The 22,754-nt window shown below is 50.8% G+C and overlaps 1 protein-coding gene across 4 annotated transcripts; it reads right to left on the reverse strand.

Moving 5' to 3' along the window:
- Positions 1-110: 110 nt before the first annotated feature.
- On the reverse strand, positions 111-12,108 carry LOC125621759 (uncharacterized). Of its 4 annotated transcripts, XM_075119438.1 has the most exons (7): positions 11,771-12,108; positions 10,922-11,221; positions 10,090-10,151; positions 9,303-9,511; positions 4,689-4,817; positions 3,291-3,386; positions 111-2,380 (listed from the first exon to the last, which is right to left on the reverse strand). In XM_075119438.1, exons 5-7 carry the CDS (start codon positions 4,774-4,776, stop codon positions 462-464), a joined length of 2,103 nt encoding a protein of 700 aa, XP_074975539.1. In that variant the 5' UTR covers positions 4,777-4,817; positions 9,303-9,511; positions 10,090-10,151; positions 10,922-11,221; positions 11,771-12,108; the 3' UTR covers positions 111-461. The 4 variants fall into 4 exon arrangements, with proteins under 4 accessions (XP_074975539.1, XP_048674965.2, XP_048674964.2 ...); XM_048819008.2 differs by lacking the exons at positions 10,090-10,151; positions 10,922-11,221; positions 11,771-12,108 and having other exon boundaries at positions 9,303-9,605; XM_048819007.2 differs by lacking the exons at positions 9,303-9,511; positions 10,090-10,151; positions 10,922-11,221; positions 11,771-12,108 and adding an exon at positions 6,117-9,106 and having other exon boundaries at positions 111-2,377.
- Positions 12,109-22,754: the final 10,646 nt, after the last annotated feature.

Raw genomic sequence — 22,754 nt, forward strand, 5'->3', positions numbered from 1 at the left:
TGCTTCCCACCCTCCCCCCACCCAATGTCTGCTGCCCCCTCTGGTTCCTACACCCCCAGTCCCCAAACTCTCATCCCCCCTGCTTGATGTCCACCCCACCTCCCCCCATATCTAGTCCCTATCCCAGACCCAGCCCTCCACCCCCTTCCCTTCTAGCTCTCATTTCCGCCTGGGTATGGGGTGGGTGGGGGGAACCCCCTGGCCCTATGGCATTCTGCGGGGGGGGAGAAGAGGGTCTCAGCTACCAGGCGGCTCAAGGGCCATTTTTCTGCATCAGCAGTGAATCATGCTGCCGGTGTGAGGGGGCAAACTGCCACCCCCCCTTCACCCGCAGAGAATCCCCTGGCTGGGGAGGGAGAACATGCCAGTCCCCCAACCAGCCCCATCTAGGGCAGAGGGTGTTTCTGGCTCTCTCCAAAGACAGGGGTTCCCCCTCCCCCTACACACCCTGCTTAGCCATGTTAGGAGCTGGGAGGAGGTTGCTGGGCCCAGCTCTCCAGAGGGGCAGCAGCACTGGCCTCCCGTTCCCCTGGCCTCCATGCGCCAGGAGCTGAGAGAGGCTTGGTCGCCCAGGCCCGGGGGGAAGCAGTCGGGGAAGCGGAGGGGACAGGGCATTGGAAGCGGGTGGCCGGATCCTCAGCCCAGGCCTCGGGCGGTGGCGTGGTCGTCCCGGTCCTCCTCTCGGCCTCCCACCAGGCGGGCGGCAGCAGGGAGAGCGGGCTGTCGGTGCCAGCGGTGTGGAGTCTCTGGTGGGCTGCAAGGGCCGCGCTGAGGCTGAAGGCTTTGCCGCAGTCAGGACAGACGTGCCGTTTCTCCGCGCCGGCCTGGGCGTGGGCCCGCTGGTGCCGGTTGCGGTGGGAGCTGCGGCCAAAGCGCTTTCCACAGTGGGCACAGGGGAAGGGCTTTTCTCCGGTGTGGGTGAGCCGATGCCGGTCGTAGTGCGAGCTCCAGGCGAAGCCTTTGCCACAGACACTGCACTGGTAAGGCTTCTCACCCCGGTGCAGCCGGCGGTGCCGCTCCAGGGCTGGGGCGGCAGTGAAACCTTTGCCACAGTCAGGGCACTGGTGAGGCCTCCCCTCCCGGGTGGCGTGGGTGCGCCGGTGAGCCAGCAGGGTGGAGCTGACGGCAAAGCTCTTGCCGCAGTCGCCACAGCGGTAGGGCCGCTCACCCGTGTGGATGCGCCGGTGACGCTCCAGGTGGGAGCTGACGGCGAAGGCCCGCCCGCACTCCCCGCACCGGTAGGGCTTTTCTCCCGTGTGGATGCGCCGGTGACGCTCCAGGTGCGAGATCCAGCCGAAGCTCTTCCCGCAGGCCCCACACGGGTACGGCTTGCCGGCAGCGCCGGCATCACGGGCCGGCGCCGGGCCCTCGGCGGGCCTTTCCCGGGCGTGGGTGCGCCGGTGTTTGGCCAGGGCCGACCCCCAGCGGAAGCGGCGCCCGCAGTCCGGGCAGGCGTAGGGGCGCTCGCCCGTGTGCACACGCTGGTGCTTGAGCAGGTTCGAGCTCTGGCTGAAGCATTTGCCGCACTGTTGGCAGCGGTGGGGCCGCTCGGGGCCACTCTCCTCGACCTGGCAGGGCCCCTCTCCCACCCCGCCGCCGTCCTGGGTCTGCGTCCCCTTGTGCTTGAAGCGCTGTGGGTCCGTCTGGTGGTTGAGGCGCTTACCGCAGTCGGCGCATCTCTGCGGCGGGGGCGGGGCTTCCTCCTCAGCCTCCTCCTCCTCCGCAGCTGCCGCGTGGGTGCGCATGTGGCGGTCCAGGTGGGAACTCCAGGCGAAGGCCCGGCCGCACTCCCCGCACTGAAAGGGCTTCTCTCCCGTGTGGATGCGCTGATGCCGCTCCAGGTGGGAGCTCCAGGCGAAGGCCTTGCCGCAGACGCCGCACTCATACGGCTTGCCGCCCAGGTGGCTCTTCTGGTGCCGGGCCAGGGCGCTGGGGTCGGCGAAGCTCTTGCCGCACTGCGGGCAGCGGTTGGGCTTCTCTCCGCCCGGCGCATGGGTGCGCTGGTGGGTCAGCAGGGAGGAGCTGACGCTGAAGCGGCGCCCGCAGTCGGGGCAGGCATAGGGGCGCTCCCCGGTGTGCACCCGCCGGTGGATGGTCAGGTCCGAGCGCTGGATGAAGGTCTTGCCACAGTCGGGGCATTCATGGGGCCTCTCGCCCGTGTGGATCTTCTGGTGCTTGGCCAGCGCCGACTTGTGGCTGAAGGTCTTGCCACACTCGGCACAGGTGTTGGGGCTTTCCCCGCTGTTAGCCGGCGGCTTCTCCCCTGCCTCGGGGCTTTGGGGAGCCTTCCCAGCGCCGTCGGCTTTTCCCGGGGCTGGCTCCTCTGGGCTCGCTTCCTGGGGTTTCTCTTCTTCTTTCCCACTGGCGGTGCTGTCTGCTGCTAGGGGAGAGAGACCCAGACACGAGTCATTCCCTGCATGGCGAGGGGAACAAACCACAACTGCCGAGGAGCGTTAGTGATGATAATGCAGCATTCAGGCCTCTATATTTGCTGGAGATAGAATTTTGGGTCTTGATGGCCCGTTTGGCTTTTGATATTTTTATATTCTTACTAATATGGGTGAACAAAGAACACTGTGTGTTACATCTGCCCACAAGGAGATGGGAGGAGGGGGAGGAAGAGATAAGAAATAGAGCTAAAGTGTTGCTGGGTAGAATGGGGGTGTAATATACGAGCGTACACTTGAAGACTGCCTCAAATCTTAACTCAAGGCAAGGTCAGGCAACCAGTCAGGAGGGGCAAAGGGACTGGAGTGGGGCGGGGAGTATAAGAAACACTAACAGGCCAAAGAAATGCCTGTCCCTGACTGAAGCATAACCTCACTCCTTACCCCTCCCATGGGGTACAAAAGAGGTGGTACCGAAGCCCCCAGACCGAAGTCCCTCCAAAATGGCACATGACCATAAATGGTAAGGGGTTGGACAAAGGGCGTGCACTTCAGGTATAATTATGCCTGCTACGGAGGGGGGAACGGGGACACTGGGGAAACAGGCTCTGCCAGCGTGCAGAGCTATGGCTATGCTTGCCTGATTAACACCAATAAACATCACGTTGCCTGCACTTCGGACTCCTGATCTTCTGCTTTCTGTCTGCCCTTACCAGGGAGATCAAACGGCCAGCAGCCACATCTCCCCCCAGAACCCGACCCCAAAAGGAGGGGGATCGATTCTGCCTCTGCATCCCATGCGGACGCTCCCGGGGAGGGAGCTACTGCCAGGGCTCAGTCAGGGTTGGTGGGAAGCCATGCGTGACATTGCAGGGATCCTCTCCTTCCTGGAGAGGGACTCACCTGCCCGGCCACCTCTGGGTACGTGAAGATCCAGGGCTGTCGGCTCATCCCCTCGGTCCAGCCGGGAGAGCAGGTCAGGCTTGGAAATTGGAAATTCTGCTCGGGGACAGGGCGAGCAACAAAATGAGCAAGATCAGAGCAGGTTGGGCATTGCCACGCCGCCCCCCCCCGCCTCCCTCAGCCTCAGTGGCCCCTTCCCAGAAGCCCCTGGGGCTCTTGCTCTCTGCCACAACCAGGTCCTTCGTCCTTCTCCCCTCTGTGAGAGACTTCATCTCCTATCCGCCTTCAGCCTCTCTCCTCACCGCTCAAGAAATCCAGTGACATCACAGCCCATCAGAGAGGAGTCACATTTCTACTAGCTTGTTCCCCACCCCTTTACTCCTGCCCCTGTTAAATAGGCTGCTTTTCCCTTTCCCCACCCCAGAGGAGCCCTTCTCGCTCAGCCCTGCTATCCCATCCGCCAATTCTCACCCCAAAGCTCCTCAAGGGAGATCTCTGTTTCCAGCCCTCAGATGCCCGCTCTCCCACTCAGATTCAGTCTCCCTCCGCTGCCTTTCCTAGTAACTCTGAGGGGCCTGTCCCCCCCCCACGCCTGGACGTATCCTCCTCACACCCTCTGCTGCCTCCGGTACAGGGACCCACCTCCTCCCCTCCCAGACCCTTCTGGCATCCTGGGACACGTCCTGTCCTGTTTTGCAGGCTTCTGCAGCCCTGCCTTTGGGATATCCTTTTCCTCCGCCTTTGTCTCCCTCTGTTATCACTAGGGTCCTACCAAATTCAGGGTCCATTCTGGTAAATTTCACGGCCATAGGATTTGAAAACTGGTAAATTTCACGTTTGCAGATGTTTAAATCTGAAATTTCATGGTGGTATAACCGTGGGGTCCCAACCCAAAAGGGGATTATGGAGGAGTCACAAATCTGTTTGGGGGGGTGTCACAGGATTGCCCCCCTCACTTCCATGCCACCTTCAGAGCTGGACTCTGAAGGCAGCAATCAGGGAGCTTCCCGGAAGTGGGTCTGAGCTCTCCCCGCCCCCCAAGCGGCTGTGCAGGGGTTGGACAAGTCCCGTGACTCCCCAGGGCAGCTGGAGCTAGGAGCCCGCTGGCTGGGGCTCTCCTAGCAGCAGAAGGAGATCAGATTGAATGGGGAAGGGCTTATTTCATGGTCTGTGACATGTTTTTCACAGCCGTGAAATTGGTAGTGCCCTAGCTACCACCAGCCCTAGCTACCACTTGGGACCCACTGTCCTGCTCCCATGGCTTCATTCACTCCCTTCTCCACTACATCCCTGAGTTCTGGGGCGTAGGAGGAAGCAGGGGGTGGATTCCCCAGCAAGGAAGACCCCTGAATGGGGCCACTCACGGCTCCCTATGGAGAAGAGGAAGCGATTACTTACCGAGGGCCATCAGGGTTTCGTAGCTCTCCTGCATGACATCCCTGTACAGGGCCCTCTGCCGGGGGTCCAGAAGCACGTACTGCTCCATGGTGAGACACGGCTCCTGCCTCCTCCACTGGTTGCCGGCCTCTGCAACAACAAAACCTCCCCCGCTCAGCACCCACCGCCCCAGCCGTAAGTCCGCCGGTGCAGGCATCGCAGGGCCAGGCTGCCCTCTGCCTCCCGGGGTGGACTGTCATTCCCTCCCCTGTGCAGGCCTAATGTGCTTCTGCTAAGCCCCTACCTCTTATTCCTGGGATCAGCCCAGGCTGCAGCATCAGGTTCCTGGTTATTAAGTGCACTCTGTGGGTGGTACCCTGATTACAGCAGCTGGTGGCCCTGCATCAATCAGAACTTTCTTGGAGGTGCCTAAGGCAGTGGAATAAACTCTCTCAGGAAGCAAGGACCCTCACAAACCTCCCCGCCACCAGTGCAAAGCCCAGTTCTTGGACCTGGCTTCTCCAACAAACATATAGCACTGGGGGAGGGGCATGAATATAGATGTTAAAAATTGTGATTGCAAAGTGCACAAGTGCTACAATAACGAAGGCCATGTAAGCGCCCAACACTGACATGTAAGCGAGCACAGCTGTGCAGAGTACGGAGGTTCCATGTCACAGAGGGTTTCGTGATTTCTAAACGGACCTGCGTTGGGAGTTGGCACGAACACCGGAAATTTCGAAATTCTCGGCAAAGGAAAATTCAAAAAGTTGTTTCAGGGCATTTGAAAGGTTTTGTTTTGACTTGTTTCCTTACTATTTTGCATTATATGATGGCAATTTCAAAACGAGTCATTTCAAAACACACAATCAAAACGTTTTCTTCCCTTTTTTCCCCCAAATCAATCTGATGACAGAACTGCATATTCCGATGGCATAAGGTTTCCATCCCAGTGTCTCCGACCAGCTCTAGAACTAAGGGGTGAAGTTTTCAGAAACAGCGAGGAGACCCAATTCCCATTCATTTCAGTGGGGAAGGGGCTGATAGCAGAAGGCGTGGAGCAGGGGCAATGGGGAGTCTGGAGTCTCAGGAAAATGTGTTGGGGGGTCTCCTCCTTTCTCCCCCATACCCAGGGGCTACTCTGCTGTTGACACAGGGGCTGGAGGGAAGCAGGTGCGCATGCAAGACAGACCAGCTGATCTGGAAAGGTCTATGCCAGGGGTTCTCAAACTGGGGGTTGGGACCCCTCAGGGGTCATAAGGTTATTACATGGGAGGGGATCGCGAGCTGTCAGCCTCCACCCCAAACCCCGCTTTGCCTCCAGCATTTATAATGGTGTTAAATATATTTTAAAGTGTTTTTAATTTATAAGGGGAGTCGCACTCAGAGGCTTGCTATGTGAAAGGGGTCACCAATACAAAAGTTTGAGAACCACTGGTATATACTAACCAGCTTCAACTTCTCCATCTGGTGGCTGCATCCTCCTGGCAGCCCACACCCTGGTCCCATCTGTGCTGCATTCCAAGCCAGGAACAGACTCAGCCAAGGATGAGACTGGAGGGAGGGGAAGAGACCAGATCCCTTTCATCTACTGAGAGCATCATACCCCTCACCCTCTCTTGGATAGAAGCAGAAGGGTAAGATTCCCGCTCCTGGGTGGGGCTCAAACCTGCAACCTCTAGATCCAACAGTATGAGCTGCAATTGCCAGATGTAAGAGACCCAGGTGGTGTGCCCCATCATCAGGAGCTAGCTCAAAGCTCTACATGTTTCTGTCACTAGAGGGGAGAAAGCCACACTAAGCATGAGTTATATCAGTGTGTGTGAGGGGAACGTAGCAGAAAGGTAAGGGTAACTACAGTATTGCCAACCCCAAAGCATTCAGGCCCCAACCAAAAAATAACGAGATTTAAAAAATAATGATAAATTATGGGGGGGGGGGGGAGTATTTTCTTTCTGGTTTTTGAGCCTATAGGGGTCACATTTTCAAGCATCTCTGCAGTTTAGGAGGCTGGAAACTCAATGTTGTATTCTTGCGATTTTATCTCATGGCATTTGGTGCAGGAAATTTGGAGAAAAGGGCTTAATTTAAATGTTTACATAACTTCAGTCCTGAAACAGTGTGAGATTTTCAAACAACATACAAAACACAGTCCTCTTTCACTGCTGCATGGTATTCAAGCCTATCTCCAATGAAATGGCCCTAATCCATTGGCTAAATTTCAGCTCCAAATGGACACCAAATTACAACAACAACAATCTCCTTTGAGCCCAATAATTAAGGGTACAAGGGTTCCCACAGCCTTGTGAAAGAGCCACGTGCAGAGAAGGGTCAGTAGCAGAATTTGAACACAGAATCTTCCGCCATCAAAGCACATATTTGAGCCTCTTGAGCTAAAGGAGGAACTTCAGCAGCTGGTGCCAGTAGTAGCCTCTTATCCTCTCTGAGGATAGAGGGTGCTGTGACACACACACACTTTACAGGGGTCAAGAATAAAATCCCCACCTTCACTACATGAATCTCCAGGTGAAATCCTACACAGGAGGTCTGACTAGTGACCAAAGAGATCCCTTCTGGCCATACAATCTAGGTCTTTAAGTGTGTTACAATTAGCCCCTTGGGGTGGATCATTTACACCTACACAGGATGGGTGCAAAAGTCAACCAGATCAGAACGTTGGAGCTTTTGCATTTGCTTTGCACGGATGTGACCGGGCTGCAACAAAATGTGAGGCAGATGGAGAATTACACCCCACGATTTCAGAGGGGCAGGGTGGGGAAAGAGGCAAAAGCCTGGGGGAAGGAGAAAGGAAGAGTTAAAGTAGTGGTCTGTCCCAAGCAGGGACTCCGTGGAAAAGGCATTGAGGGGGGTTGTGTGTTGATGGTGTATCCCATGTGATTTCCATTTCCAGTCCCACCCAGCCTGGGCCACATGCAGAGGGTAAATCCGAGCCGCTCCTGTCCAGTGTCTCTCTGCTAATTTAGACCAGTTGACCATCTGTCTCTGGTTTTTAGCTGATGTTTCAAAGCTAAACTATTTTCTACTCTTTAAACCCTTTCTCTTGGGCAGCCGACACAAAACTTCTTAGTCAACCACAAAAGCACATCCTGTGGAGTTGAGAACACATGCCTTGAGTTGCTGAAAATTGCCTCCGTTTATTTTCACCCACTTCTACCAATTTACAACCCAGCAGCAGGTTCAAATCATTCCCTCCGTTGTGCATTGCCATGCATTCATTGACACAGATGTTCTTTTGCCCATTTGTCCAGCTGGGTTAGTTAATGGTTAAGAGTTAATTGTTGACTCAAAACTCTTGCAGTTAGTTATTTGCAAAGGGGGCCACCTCGTTTCCAAATCACTAATATATTAAACCTCCTAGTCTGGAGCTGCTATTAAGCTTCTGTATCTATGTTAACTGGCCATTTATACCTACTGTTTCCTGTCTCTTAGCCAATTTCCAACCCAGAATAGAACTTTACCTCTCATCCCATCATTATTTGGTTTTCTTAATAGCCCTTTGTGAGGGGCTTTGTCAAAGTTTTTGAAAGTCCAAATTAAACCTGTCTACTGCTTCTTCCTTATCCACTATTTGCCCTAGTTCTCCACCTGGAGTATGCTACCCCTGGGGGTACACAGAGGCCTTCCAGTGGACACAGCAGCTCCTTTAGATATTTGCCTAGTTTTACAACAGGCTACATAAAAAGCACTAGCGAAGTCAGGACAAACTCAAATTTCATACAGACAATGACTTGTTTCTACTGCTCTATGGACTATACAGCGAAATGTAAGTACAATATTTATATTCCAGTTGATTTGTTTTCTCATGATATGGTAACAATGAGAAAGGAAGCAGGTTTTCAGTAATACTGTGCTGGGAGCCTTTTACATTTTTAAGTCTGATTCTTTTAAGTAAGCCGTTTTAAGTGAGGTGAAGCTTGGGGGTAGGCAAGACAAATCAGACTCCTGAAAGGGGTAAGTAGCCTGGAAAGGTTGAGAGCCGCTGTGTTAGTGAACTCTGATAGCTTAGAGCAACATGATGTTGCTCTGCAGAAGCTATGCTGGTTAGTCTCGATCACATAATACTGACCTATCAGCTTATGAAGCTGAGGGTTTATAACCGTCTTTAAATATTGCTGGAAAGAGATTTTCCAGATACTGAAATCAGGTTCACTCATCTGCAATTCCAAGGGCCAGAGCTCTTTACAAATGTATTCGCTACCCTTCACTCCTATGCTCTAGCAGCTGATTCTCATGTCTGATTGCATTTTCTTTTGGTGTTGGCAACATATTTCTCTTTCTCTAGCAAAGACACTTTTGCGAGCGCTGGCTAATTAAATCCCACCTTTCCGTGCATGATCATACAGAGGCTTTTTGAAATCCAATTTACATCCCCCCCAGAGCCAACCGCAGCTCCATGCCGCCTTCAGCAAGTTAAATCACACACAGAGGAGAATGCTAACTTCTGGATCCACTCATGCAAACAGGAGCAAGAGCCCGGGCTTGCCAGTGACAGCAGCAGCTCGGGGACTCGCGGACCCCCGGGGAATAGAGATTATGGGGAGGGTAACGAGGAGCCATTTTTACAGTCTGGCCACAGCCAAGACTGAATTCTCTCTCTCTCTTTCTCTCAATCACCTGCAGGCTCCGGCTCAGGAGCTGGTGTGGGCAGAGCCCGGGGCAGGTCCCAGCCACCGGAGAGAGTCCCAATCTGGGCTGGGCGCAGAGGGCGCTTTGCTGAAGGTCTTTCCCTGGCGCAGCAACTGCTCAGTCCTGGCTCTTGGGTCACTATGGACGCAGCTGCTGGCACTCAGCGTCTGACCCAGGAAGCTCAGCCCCCTGATATCCTGAGCGAAGGAGAAGAAGAAGCAAATACAGAGGAAGAGAGCAAAGGCATAAGCCAGAGCAGCCTCCCGTCCCTCCGCAATAACCAGAGCCCTCTGGTGGCACCAGCTCCTGGATCCGCATTGCTGCGCTCCCGCCGGGGCAGAACATGGCCCAAAGGGGGCGGATCTGGCCAGAGGGATTCTGCCCCCACCCCAGCCGCCTGCGGGGAGTGTGTGTCGGGAATCCGGGTCCAGCCAGGGCCGTGCTCGGCAGCCGGGCTCTCCATTCCCCTGTGCCACGCAGCGCCCCGCGGGGAGCGGGGCTGGTCCCCGCCGGCCTCGGGAACCAGACGTCAGGCCGGATGCGGGGCGGGTGTAAATCAGCATCGCTCGGCTGACTTTGTGGAAGCTATGGCTGGTTACACCCGCTGGGGATCTGGTCCCCATTGACTCCCATGGAGCAATGCTAATGTACACCCTCTGGGGATCTGGTCCCCATTGACTCCCATGGAGCGATTCTAATTTACATCAGCTGGGAATCTAGCCCCATGGAGCTATGCTAATTTACACCCGCTGGGGTTCTGGCCCTCAGCACTTACATGGGGATCTTCAGCCAGACATCTCAAAGCGCTTCACAAAGAAAGGTAAATCTCATTATTAGCTGTAAAAAGAACGCAGAGTACTTGTGGCACCTTAGAGACAAACACATTTATTTGAGCACAAGCTTTCGTGGGCTAAAACCCACTTCATCAGATGCATGCAGTGGAAAAAAGATATATATATATATATATATACACACAGAGAACATGAAAAATCTTTGTTGCCACACCCACTATAACAAGAGTGATCAGTTAAGGTGAGCTATTATCAGCAGGAGAAAAAAAAAAAAACACGGAAGGGCTGTGACTTGCTCCGGATCATGCACCAGATCAGTGCCAGAGCCCGGAGCAGAACCCAGGAGTCCTGCACAGGAACGACCCTCCAAAAATGTGTTCAGGTTCCCACACCACATAACAGCCCAGCAGGAAGCTAGAGCGGAAGTTGCAGCCCAGGGGGGATCATGTATCCTGTTATTGTTCATACAGCACCTAGCGCAATGGGACCCTAGCCTATGACTAGGGCTCATCGGGGGCACCACAGTGCCCAGAACGGAACGCTAGACACTCCTATCCCTTTGGAGCGCCTGAGACACGCAGCAGGGTTCGCTGGGAGGAGGTCAGGGAAAGACCCAATAGGAGTCTAAGCTGGTCTAGAGAGATCAGAGGTGACAGAGACTTGGCGGGGAGATGGACAAGGTCTATTCTGCACCCAAACACACACTTTGGAAAGCATAGGCACTCGGTGGCCGGTGAGCACAGAGGAAGCTGGGGACACTATCATTAACCCCCCTTTTACAGATGGAGAAACGGAGGCCTCGAGAGCGGAAGTTACCTGGCTAAAGTCCTCCAGCAGGCCAGTGGCAGAAGAACCCAGGTGTCCTGCTCTACGCAGTAGTCACACTTGCCCATGGGGAAATAGCTGCTGTGAGCAGAGCCAGAAGGGGGGACGGGCACTGATGGGGAGCAGCATCCGGGCACAGGTAGGGGGAGGGCTCTTGTTGGGAGTCACCCCTCTGCTCCTCTTGGACTCCCCAAGCTGCCCCCCAACTTTTGGTGGCTTTCCCACCCCACATACATTTTTCCAGTCCTTCCGGCATCACTGGAGGAGATGTGAAGGCAAATGAAGAAGTCACTAGAAGAAAAATACACAGGTGGTCAAGAGGAGGCATGGGTGACTGGAGCTTGCCTCAGTTTCTCCCTCTGTAAAAAGGGGTCAGTGATAATTGACCCCCTTCGTAAAGCACCACTGATGAGAAGTGCTAGATAGTAAGTGGGTGTCGCTCCTGTACGAGAGCGAGGTAGTAGTATTCCATGGCCTTGGCGAGTCCCCTCACTTGGCATATTACATAGGCATAGCAATCCTGTCACAGAGTGGCCCCTCTCTATGACACTGAGGTGATCCCCACCCCCACCTAGGATCCTGCACACACATTTATTGCGCGCAGGAGCAGGGCACAGACACAAGAGAAAGACCAAGTGCAGAGTTTATACAATTTCCCCAGAGCTGGCTCGGCTTCTGCAAGTGTTCAGGGGAGCAGAGCCTGAAGCGGGGACGGGGGGGTCAGGGAGGGCAGCAGCTCTGGGACTCACAGACCCCCGGGAGCAGAGATGGGGCAAGGAGGGGCCGTTTGTGCAGAGTCACTTTCCTGCCCGGCCCTTTCCCCCAGGTCTCTCCTCTCACCTGCAGGCTCCGGCTCAGGAGTGGTTCCAGCCACTGGAGAAAGTCCAACCCATAGGCTGAGCACAATGGGGGCTTTAATGAAGGTCTCTCCCCAGGAGAGCAAGAAAACAACAGGCAGACGCGGGATGCTCAGCATGCATGGGAGAAAAGCTTATTCACTTCCTCCAGGCTCACAATCATACATCCCTGGTGATGCTGCAGGAAACTAGCTGGCCTCTGAGCTTGGGCTCAGAACTGGGGGAACTGCACTGCACTGCCTGAGGATTGTCTGAGCCCGGCTGTCTGATGACCCCAGCTGTGGAGAAGGATTACAGTTTCCAAGGGGGAGCGAGAGCTCCCAAGGAGGAAGAAGAACTACATTTCCCATCCACCCCTGGAAGTGCAGGCCAGTTTTCCACTCTCAGCTTCAGCTAGCCCAGGCTATTTCTCCTGCTGTTTTGGACGGGGAAGAGACAGCTACACAGTGTGCAGCGGCCGTCAACAAAGCTGACAGAATGTTGGGAATCATTACGAAAGGGATGGATAATAAGACAGAAAATATCATATTGCCTCTATCCACGGCACGCCCACACCTTGAATACTGCATGCAGATATGGGGGTCGCCCCCTCTCAAAAGGGATACATTGGAATTGGAAAAGGTTCAGAAAAGGGCAACAAAAATGATGAGGGGCATGGAACAGCTCCCATAAAAGGCGAGATTAATAAGACTGGGACTATTCAGCTTGGAAAAGAGACGACTTAGGGGGGATGTAACAGAGGTCAATAAAATCATGACTGGGTGTGGAGAAAGTAAATAAGGAAATGTTATTTATTCATTCTCATCACACAAGAACTAGGGGTCACCCAATGAAATTACTAGGCAGCAGGTTTAAAACAAACAAAAAGAAGTATTTCTTCACACAACACAGAGTCAACCTGTGGAACTGCTTGCCAGAGGGTGTAGCAAAGGCCAAGATTATAACAGGGTTCAAAAAGGAACTAGATAAGTTCATGGAGGATAGGTCCATCAACAGCTATTAGCCAGGCTGGGCAGGGATGGTGTCCCTAGTCTCTGTTTGCCAGAAGCTGGGAATGGGCAACAGGGGATGGACCACTGTATGGTTGCCTGTTCTGTTCATCCCTCTTAAGCACCTGGCATTGGCTACTGTCAGGAGAGAGGATACTGGGCTAGATGGGCCACTGGTCTGACCCAGTATGTTCTTATGTTCTTATCACTGCTGTTGTGAAGTAGTTTGGGAAGGCACTGGAAGCTACAAAGTACCTCGACAGACAAGGTGAGGGGGAGGCTTTGGGACGCAGGCTGCCAGGGGATCCATCTAGGGCCTGCAAACAGCTGAGCTCTGCAGCTGGGGCACCGGACTGTTCCAGAACTTCACCTTGGGTGATGAAATCGCTATTGATCCACAGGTCTCTGACTCAAGTAAGTAGAAGGTAGGGAGGGTGTGTGTGAGACAGATGCTCCCTGGAGTTTCCTTTTGAGCCACAGCAAATATGAGAGTCAGGACAGTGGGATAGGAAATGTATCCCAGATCTGGGAAAATGTATCCAAACTCCTGGGCAGGAAGGAGGGAATTTGTCTGGTTTTGGAGAAGGGTCTGTAATGCACAGAAGACTCTGGTGCTGTGTTTATAACCCAGCTGCTCTGGGCAAAGGCATCAGGTATTAGACATGGACACAATGAGGAGCACTGGGACAGAGAAACACACACTGTGTGTGTAGATCAGATGATAGGCGATATTAGCAGAAGGCAGGTCTTGAAAGAGAAGAGTGACAGAGGATCAGGATGGGTTAGGCCGGAAAGAGTTCAGTGGGACAATATTGCCACCTTTCTCAGAGGCTAGTGACTATTTATTATTTTATTACCATAGCACATAGGAGCCACAGTCATGGGCCAGAACCCTGTTGTGTTTGGCGCTGTAAAAACACAGAACAAAAAGATAGCCTCTGATCCAAAGAGCTTATTAATGAATTGCAATCATTGGGCTCGGATATGTGGGTTTAGCACAGAAAAGTGGTGGTGGGGGGAATCTGTGGGGAAAAATTCAGAAGCCACTTGCAAGTAGGGTGACCACACAGCAAATGTGAAAAATTGGGAGAGGGGATGGGGGAGGTAATAGGAGCCAAAAATCAGGACTGTCCCTATAAAATCAGGACATCTGGTCACCCTACTTGCAGGTCACCGACAGTGGTAGGGGAGGGGAAAGGTACAGGGACATGAGGTCTAATCCTTTCTCTTTGTGAACAGCATATAGTTGGATGGGTTTTTATTACGGAGGTACCAGTTGCAGCTCCATGGTGAAGGCTGAGTTACATATTATTCTTAAAGAGGATGAGTCCTTTGCTCTGGTACAAATGAAAAATGCAAGGGATCCCCCCATAAAATTGATAGCAGTGACTTGGAGCAGGGAATTCATTTTCTAAGAATTTTCAAGTAAATCTGTTAACTAGTTGAGGGGTAGTTTAGATCATAGGCACAGCTCTGCTAACTCAGTTGGTAGCGCATGAGACTCAGTCTCATGGGTTGGAGCCCCACGTTGGGTGGTAGGTTTGGCCCCTGATGGAAGACAGGATACTGTGCTATGGAAATGTACAGTTAGGAAACCTAAATCACCTTAACTCAGCCTTTCAGCCTCCCAAGCGCTTAGAAGTAGTCACTTTGCAAATTAATCGGTGACCAAACAGTAAGGATTAATTTTCTTGATCTGCAACACATTTTTGTCAGTCAGTAACAAAGTGAAGGAAAGCAGCCCAGTCCAACAGGTAGAGCACTGGACTGAGGGGTCAAAAGGAGTGAATTCAAGCCAGTGAGTCACTTTGCAAACTTGGTCAAGTCACTTCACCTCACTGTGCCTCAGCCTTACCAATCTGTAAAATGGGAACAATGTTACATACATCTCTCTTTACAACACGCCTTGAGATCTAGGTTTCAGAAGCATTACACATAGCTTGACACAAGAACAAGCACAAGGAAACATTACACACACTGACTAAGTGAAAGACAGCTACTGCTTGTTGCAAAGTGATCACTTTAGGGCATCAGCTGTTTGTCTTTGCCCAATTTAAAGGGCCAGTGTCACAAAAGGCATTCTGGGGGGGGGGGGGGGAATTCCAAAAAGAGGGCAATCTTCCAGTAGAGAGAGTTAATAGAAAATAAGAAGCTTTGAGGGAAGGGAGCAATGGTACTTAAGTTATGCTTTGGCTTGTAATGTCATCACTTGATTAATAATAATAGTACTTTTCAATGGGAGTTTTTTTTTACAAAGGATCATTAACCCCAGTTTACAGATAGGGAAACTGAGGCATAGACCAATGTGACTGCCCCAAAGTCACTTAGCAAGTCAGAGCCAGGAATAGAACCAATGTCTTTAGGGTCTTAGTCCAGTGTCATAGCCACTAGGTAACACTCCCTATTATAGCAACTATTCCTACAAACTTTCTTTTCTAACCCATGCACAAACATGCTTCTTTGTAGCATCCAATTAAATTTTCCATGGGAACACCAAATAGATTGAATAGATGTATAGATTCCAAGGACAGAAGGGATCATTGTGTTCACCTAGTCTGACCTCCTGTGTAACACAAGCCATAAGATTTCCCTGAATCAATCCCTGTTTGAACTAGAGTTGACCTTTTAGAAAAATGTCCAACCTTGATTTAAAAATTGCTTATGCTGGAGAATTCACCACAACCCTTATTAAATTATTCTAATGGTTAATTACCCCCATTGTTAAAAACTTGTGCCTCATTTCTTGTCTGAATTGGTCTAGCTTCAGCTTCCAGGCACTTGATGTTGTCAGACCTTTGTCTGCTAGATAGAAGAGCCACTCAGTGGAGTCGCATCATACCCGCATTTAACGTACGCGAATTCAACTATACGCGCTCGGCAAAAAAAAAGAAAAATAACTATAACTCGCGGCGGTGGAGTACTGTACAGGAGTCGACGGGAGAGTGCTCGGGGGGGTCGATTTATCCTCGGGGGAAGATAAATCCTCTTGCCTCTAGATAAAGGGCTGCAGCCTTGCAGTCTAGTAATGTATCAGAAGCACTAACGTTTCCTTCCTGTTTCTCTGTCTCAGACACGGTGCCTATTGCAAACCCTCTCCAAAGCCTCCAGGACGAAATCACCCTCTCCCTCTGCCTCGACTATTTCAGCGATCCCGTGACGCTAACCTGCGGGCACAGCTTCTGCCTGGCCTGCATCAGCCTTTGTTGCAATGTAAATAGATTTCCCCCTCCCCCTGCATACTTACAGTTTCTTTCTAGAATCTCTTCCCCAATGGCTCTGGAAATAGTTATCACTTTATTTGTGCACTTTCCCCTCTTTTAAAAAATTTCCCCTCTTTTAATATTTTTTGAAAGAAAGTGTGACCTTAAAAAAAATCATATTTTGGAATAAGAATAGGACATTGGATGTGGCCCAGCACACTCCTTAATCTGAGTTGAGGCAGAGGTGGGACGTATCGCTATTTGCAGTGTGGCCTCGTGGATAGCAAAGAGGAGTGGGGTGCAGGAGGCTGGATTCTATCCCTGGCTGTGTCACAGGCTTGCTCGGTGAGTTTTGGGCAAGTCACACTCCATGCCTCAGTTTCCCCATCTGTAAAATGGAGATAATGATATTGAACTCCAGTGTAAAATGCTTTCAGATCGATGAAGAGCATTATACAAGGGTAAGGCATAGTGCCAAGAGTTCCAGGTTCCATGTTGCTGGATGACTGTAGAGGCACACAGTGAAAGACAGTCCCTCTTGGGAACAGTTTACAATCAAACTACTGGCTGACCACACTTCACCTCAGTGCCTCAGTTCCCCATCTGTAAAATGGGCCTACACTTGAGGTGGCTGGCAGGTGAGGCACCAAAGCCAAAGAAACCGACAGAAGTTGGCCCTTGTCACAGAGTCACTGGGGTGATGCTCTGGAACTACTCCATATGAAGCCAGTCAGGACTCTGGGGGAGCCTCCTCTCTCTGAGCATACTGTCTCCAGGGCAAGAAGCTTACACAGCTTCAACCTTCCTGGATCTGACCTCAGAGCATTCAGCGTCCCCTTCCACACCGTGTGCTTCCTGCAGGGAGTCCGCCCAGGCAGGGCTCCTGAGGAAGCCAGAGGGTCCTGCACCCCAACTCCGCAGTCAGACGTGACTCACAGCTAGCCGATAAAACAGAAGGCTTATTATTCAACAGGAACTCAGCGTAGGACAGAACTTGTTAGCACAGAAATCAGTGACTTTCAGCCAAGTCCATCTTCGGGGAGGGGAGCCCAGAGCCAGGGCTCTGGCCCTCCCCCTGCACCCCAAGCCAGCGGAGACTGAGCTTCCAGCTACCTGCCCCCGCCCCCCGCCTGTTGCTTCTCCTCCAGCCTTTTTTCTCGCCTCCCGGGCCAAGAGTCACCTGGTCGCATCCCCTTCCTGGGTCTCAGGTTACGAAGGGGCTGCCATAGCATCCATGCAGGCAGCTGAAGCAGCCCCTACAAAAGTCACACACCCTTATTCCCACCACCTAGACATTGGTGCAATGCACCGGGAAATTGAGGCACACACAGCATTCATGCAAAACAGTAAGACTCACATGGGCTCACATACAGCATAACAAGGGAAAATCCCCACTATGTCACAGCCCTTCCCAGCCTTGGTGTGGGAAACAGGAGCTGATGATGCACATGACCTCCTAGGTAAGCTCTTTGAGATCTGCTAATGAAAAGTGCTATATAAAAGCTAGTGGTTGTATTATTCAGCTCTGGCCTTGATACTGCTTGTTTAATTTCTTTTGTTACCGCACCCACGGTCTGTATTTGTCAGATGAGCTTGAATAACATACTTACAATATCGAGTAACGTTCTAGGGGCAATAAGAACTTAAATGAGATCAGGCACATCCCATAATCAATGCTGCCAGCTCTCATGGGTTTATCACAAGTCTCATGATATTGATGTTTTATTGAAAGCCCCAGCTCTTGGGGACATGTCTAGCTATTTATCAAACTTATGTGGCCCCCCATTACCAAAGTATCCAAGTGATTACATGAAAATCTCAGCTCTCATTTTGTTAAAAAAGTACATTTCTGCCCCTTAGGGTTACAAAGACAAGTGTGGAAACCTAACTCAAGTGTATCCTGAGGACTCAAACCCCAGAAGGCAAAGACAAAGAACTCAAAATTTCTGTGACATAGGGGCAATCAATGATTTTGACCTCCTTTGTAAAGAACCCTATGGATGGTAAGTGCTACATAAGAACTAGAAAGTATCAATGATCATTATTTCAAAAATCTAGTGATTTTTCAAGCCAATCTTGTGATTGGGGCCTGACATGATTTTTGAACGTCTGATGTAGGCAATACCACACATCATCTCACCCAACTTTGGCATAAGAACGGCCATACTGGGTCAGACCAATGGTCCATCTAGCCCAGTATTTTGTCCACAATGGCCAGTGCCAGATGTTTCAGAGGGAATGAACAGAACAGGGCAATTATTAAATGATCTAGTCCCAGCTTCTGGTAGTCATAGAATCATAGAATATAAGGGTTGGAAGGGACCCCAGAAGGTCATCTAGTCCAACCCCCTGCTCGAAGCAGGACCAATTCCCAGTTAAATCATCCCAGCCAGGGCTTTGTCAAGCCTGACCTTAAAAACCTCTAAGGAAGGAGATTCTACCACCTCCCTAGGTAACGCATTCCAGTGTTTCACCACCCTCTTAGTGAAAAAGTTTTTCCTAATATCCAATCTAAACCTCCCCCACTGCAGCTTGAGACCATTACTCCTCGTTCTGTCATCTGCTACAATTGAGAACAGTCTAGAGCCATCCTCTTTGGAACCCCCTTTCAGGTAGTTGAAAGCAGCTATCAAATCCCCCCTCATTCTTCTCTTCTGCAGGCTAAACAATCCCAGCTCCCTCAGCCTCTCCTCATAACTCATGTGTTCCAGACCCCTAATCATTTTTGTTGCCCTTCGCTGGACTCTCTCCAATTTATCCACATCCTTCCTGAAGAGTGGGGCCCAAAACTGGACAGAACTTGTTAGCACAGAAATCAGTGACTTTCAGCCAAGTCCATCAGCCAAGTCAGAGGTTTGGGGTCACCCATCGGATGGGGTTGTGTTCCTAACCATTTTGTCTAATAGCCATTGATGGAGCTACCCTCCATGAACTTATCTAATTCTCTTTTGAACTCAGTTACACTTTTGGCCTTCACATGCTCTGGCAAGGAGCTCCACAGGTTGACTGTGTGTTGTTTGAAGAAATACTTCCTTTTGTTTGTTTTAAACCTGCTTCCTATTAGTGTCATTGTGTTATCTGAAGGGGTCAGTTACACTTCCCTATTCACTTTCTCTACACCATTCATGACCGTATAGACCTCTATCATATCCTCCCTTAGTCATCTCTTTTCTAAGCAGAACAGTCCCAATTGTTTTAATCTCTCCTCACATGGAAGCTATTTCATACTCCTAATTATTTTTTGTTGCCCTTTCCTGTAACTTTTCCCATTCTACTATATCTTTTTTGGGATAGGGTGACCAGAACTGCATGCAATATTCAAGGTGTGGGCATACTGTTTAATTATCATAATGGTCCCTTCTGACCTTAGTATCTATGAATCTATACCATGGATTTCTATAGTAGTATTATGATATTTTCTTTCCTATTAGCTATCCGGCATATCCTATCTGGCTGGGATAATTTAGCTGAGGATTGGTCCTGCTTTGAGCAGGGGGTTGGACTAGATGACCTCCTGAGATCCCTTCCAACCCTGATATTCTATGATTCTATGATCTCTTTCCTAATGTTTCATAACATTCTGTTAGCTTTTTTTTTGACTGCCACTGCACATTGAATAGATGTGTTCAGAGAACTAGCCACAATGACTCCAAGATCTCTTTCTTGAGTAGTAACAGCTAATTTAGACCCCATCATTTTGTATGTATAGTTGGGATTGTTTTTTCCAATGTGTGTTTCTTTGCACTTACCAACATTGAATTTCACCTGCCATTTTGTTGCCAAGTCACTCAGGTTAGTGAGATCCCCTTGTAAATCTTTTCGGTCAGCTTTGGACTTAACTATCCCAAGTAATTTTGTATCATCTGCAAACTTTGCCACCTCCTTTTCCAGATAATTTATAAATATTTGAACAGCACAGGTCCCAGTACAGGTCCCTGGGGACCCTGATATTTACCCTTTTCCATTGTGAAAACTGACCATTTATTCCTACCCTTTATTTCCTGTCTTTTAACCAGTTACTGATCTAGGAGAGTACCTTCTCTCTTGTCCCATAACTGCTTACTTTGCTTAAGAGCCTTTGGCGTGGGGCCTTGTCAAAGGCTTTCTGAAAGTCCAAGTACACCGAGTCACCCTTGTCCACATGCTTTTTGACACTCTCAAAAAATTCTAATAGATTGGTGAGGCATGATTTCCCTTTACAAAAGTCATGTTGACTTTACCCCAGCAAATCATGTTCATCTATGTGTCTCATAATTCTGTTCTTTACTATAGTTTCAAGCAGTTTGCCTGGTACTGAAGTTAGGCTTACTGGCCTGTAATTGCCAGGATCACCTCTGGAGCCTTTTAAAAAAATCGGTGTTAAATAAGCTATCCTCCAGGCATTTGGTACATTGGTTGATTTAAGTGATAGGTTACATATCACAGTTAGTAGTTCTGCAGTTTCATCTTTGAGTTCCTTCAGAACTCCTGGGTGAATACCATCTGGTCCTGGTGACTTATTACCTGTTTAATGTATCAATTTGTTCCAAAACCTTCTCTATTGACACCTCAATCTGGGACAGTTCCTCACATCTCTCACCTGAAAAGAATGGCTCAGGTGTGTGAATTTTCTCCACATCCTCTGCAGTGAAGACCAATGCAAAGAATTCACTGAGCATCTCCACAATGACCTTGTCTTCCTTAAATGCTCCTTTAGCGTTGTGATCATCCAGTGGCTCCACTGAGTGTTTAGCAGGCTTCCTGCAACTGATATACTTAAATAAAATTGCAGTTGGTTTTTGTGTCTTTAGCTAGTTGCTATTGAGATTCTTTCTTGACCTGTCTTATTATACTTTTACATTTGATTTGCCAGAGTTTGCTCCTTTCTATTTTCCTCACTAGGATTTGACTTCCAATTTTTAAAGGATGCCTTTTTGCCTCTAACTGTCTCTTTTGCTCTGCTGTATAGCCATGGTGGCATTTTCTCATCCTCTTACTGTTTTTATTAATTATTATTAGGGGTATACATTTGGTTTGAGTCTCTATACGGTACATCAGGAAACAATCACCCAATGGAGGAAGCTTTAAATTCACAGTAGCTTTCCTGTGTAGACAAACCCTCAGACTCCAGATCTTCAAACTTTAAATCCTCCTCAGTTTAGCCACTTGTCTGCACTGATACGTGACATTCACATGTTCTTTACTCCATTCAAACCACTGAAGACACATTAGTTGAATTTCACCATGAACTGGTAATTTGAAGGCACCGAGGCCTTGAAAACCAGGAGGGAAAATGTGAATGTATTTTCAGTTATCCCCTCCTCTGTTTTTTCACCAAAGATTGAAATGTCCATTGAATTTGAATTCAAACCCAGAGCTGCAGCCAAGGCTGTGTACTTCTGAGAGCCCGATTCCTTTGGAGTATGCCTGGGGGAAGCCAGTGGGGAACTAGGGGCATGGCTCCCTGAGAGGCAGGGAGTTTGGAAGGTGGTGGGGGTGGCTAAGAGACACTCAAGCTCCAGTAGCCACTAGGGTGGCCACCACCCAGCACAGCCCCTTTTCTGAGGTAGCTGGCCCAGACCAAGTGGTTCGGATGTCCCGGTCTTTTATACCTCAGAGGTGACAACCCTAGCAGCCACAGCTTGGGAACCCCTGGCCTAGGGCATTGGCTGAGGTGGATGGGGAGCCAGGTCAACTGTGGCTGAGTGAGGGGGATAGATCCAGGGGACTGGCTGAGGAAAGGGTCAGGCCTGGCAGGGGGCAAACCAAATTGAGAGAGGCCTGGCCATGTGTTGCTGGTGGGCTTACCCCAGATGTCCAGCGGCGGGGGAGGGGCAGGTCTGGCTGGGGGCAGAGTGGGAGGAGGCCTGGCTGCTTTGGGGCTGACTGAGGTTGTGGGGGGTAGGTCTGGTGGGCCGGTTGAACAGGGTCAGGCCTGGCTGAGGGTTGGGGATGAGTCAGGCCAAGCTAGGAGAAATCTGGCTGGGGCTGGCAGGGCAGGCTGGTTGGCATGGAGAGGGGGCAGACCTGCCTTCCTAGGGGTTGGAGGAGGGAGGGCAGGCCTGGCTGGTCAGGGAAGGGTTGTTGGGGGTCAGGTCTGGCTGGGGACAAATGGTAGGCTAGGAGAGGATTGGGGAATGGGATGGGGCTGATGAGGGGGAAGGACAGTGGTAGTAGGGGAGCCTGGGGGATTGGGGAGCTGGCTGGCTAGTGAACAGAGCAGACTGGATTGGTGGGGTGGGTTTGTTGGGCCTTTGATTCCTCCCTCAAGAGGCATAATTTTTTTTTTTTTTTTTTTTTACAAGTTGCCAACCAAAAATCCAGAGAAATAATCACCCTGGCAGAGAGGAGCCTGATGGGAAATGTACAGACAGGTAAACTGAGGCCGAGAGAGGGGCTGGGACCTGCCCAAAAGCCATAGAGGGGTCAAAGGCCCAGCCATTAATAGAACCCAGGAGTCCTGACTCCCAGGTCCTTCTGCTCTAACCACTAAATGCCACTCTCCTCCCAGAGCTGGAGAGGGAACCCAGGAGTCCTGACTCCCAGTCCCCTGCTGTTCTAACCCGTAAACCCCTCTCCCCTTCCACAGCTGGGGATAGACCCCAGGAGTCCTGACTCTGAGCTCTCCCTGCTGCTCTAACCAGTGACCCCCTTTCCCCTCCCAAAGCTGTGGATAGAACCCAGGAGTCCTGACTCCCAGCCCTCCCTTGCTCTAACCACTAAACCCCTCTCCTCTCCCAGAATTGGGGATAGAACCCAGGAGTCCTGACTCCCAGCCCCTCTTTTTTAACCCATTTAA

This window comes from Caretta caretta, chromosome 14 (assembly GCF_965140235.1).
Source record: "Caretta caretta isolate rCarCar2 chromosome 14, rCarCar1.hap1, whole genome shotgun sequence".
Taxonomy (NCBI): Eukaryota; Metazoa; Chordata; order Testudines; family Cheloniidae; genus Caretta; species Caretta caretta.

Excerpts from the sequence above, each read along its gene's own strand:
- LOC125621759 (XM_075119437.1), bottom strand. The coding sequence starts at position 6,255 with ATGAAAGGGATCTGGTCTCTTCCCCTCCCTCCAGTCTCATCCTTGGCT. Across the intron at positions 4,818-6,116 it reads AGATGGAGAAGTTGAAGCTG|AGGCCGGCAACCAGTGGAGG; the intron begins GTTAGTATATAC and ends TTGTTGTTGCAG. Across the intron at positions 3,387-4,688 it reads CGAAACCCTGATGGCCCTCG|AATTTCCAATTTCCAAGCCT; the intron begins GTAAGTAATCGC and ends GTCCCCGAGCAG.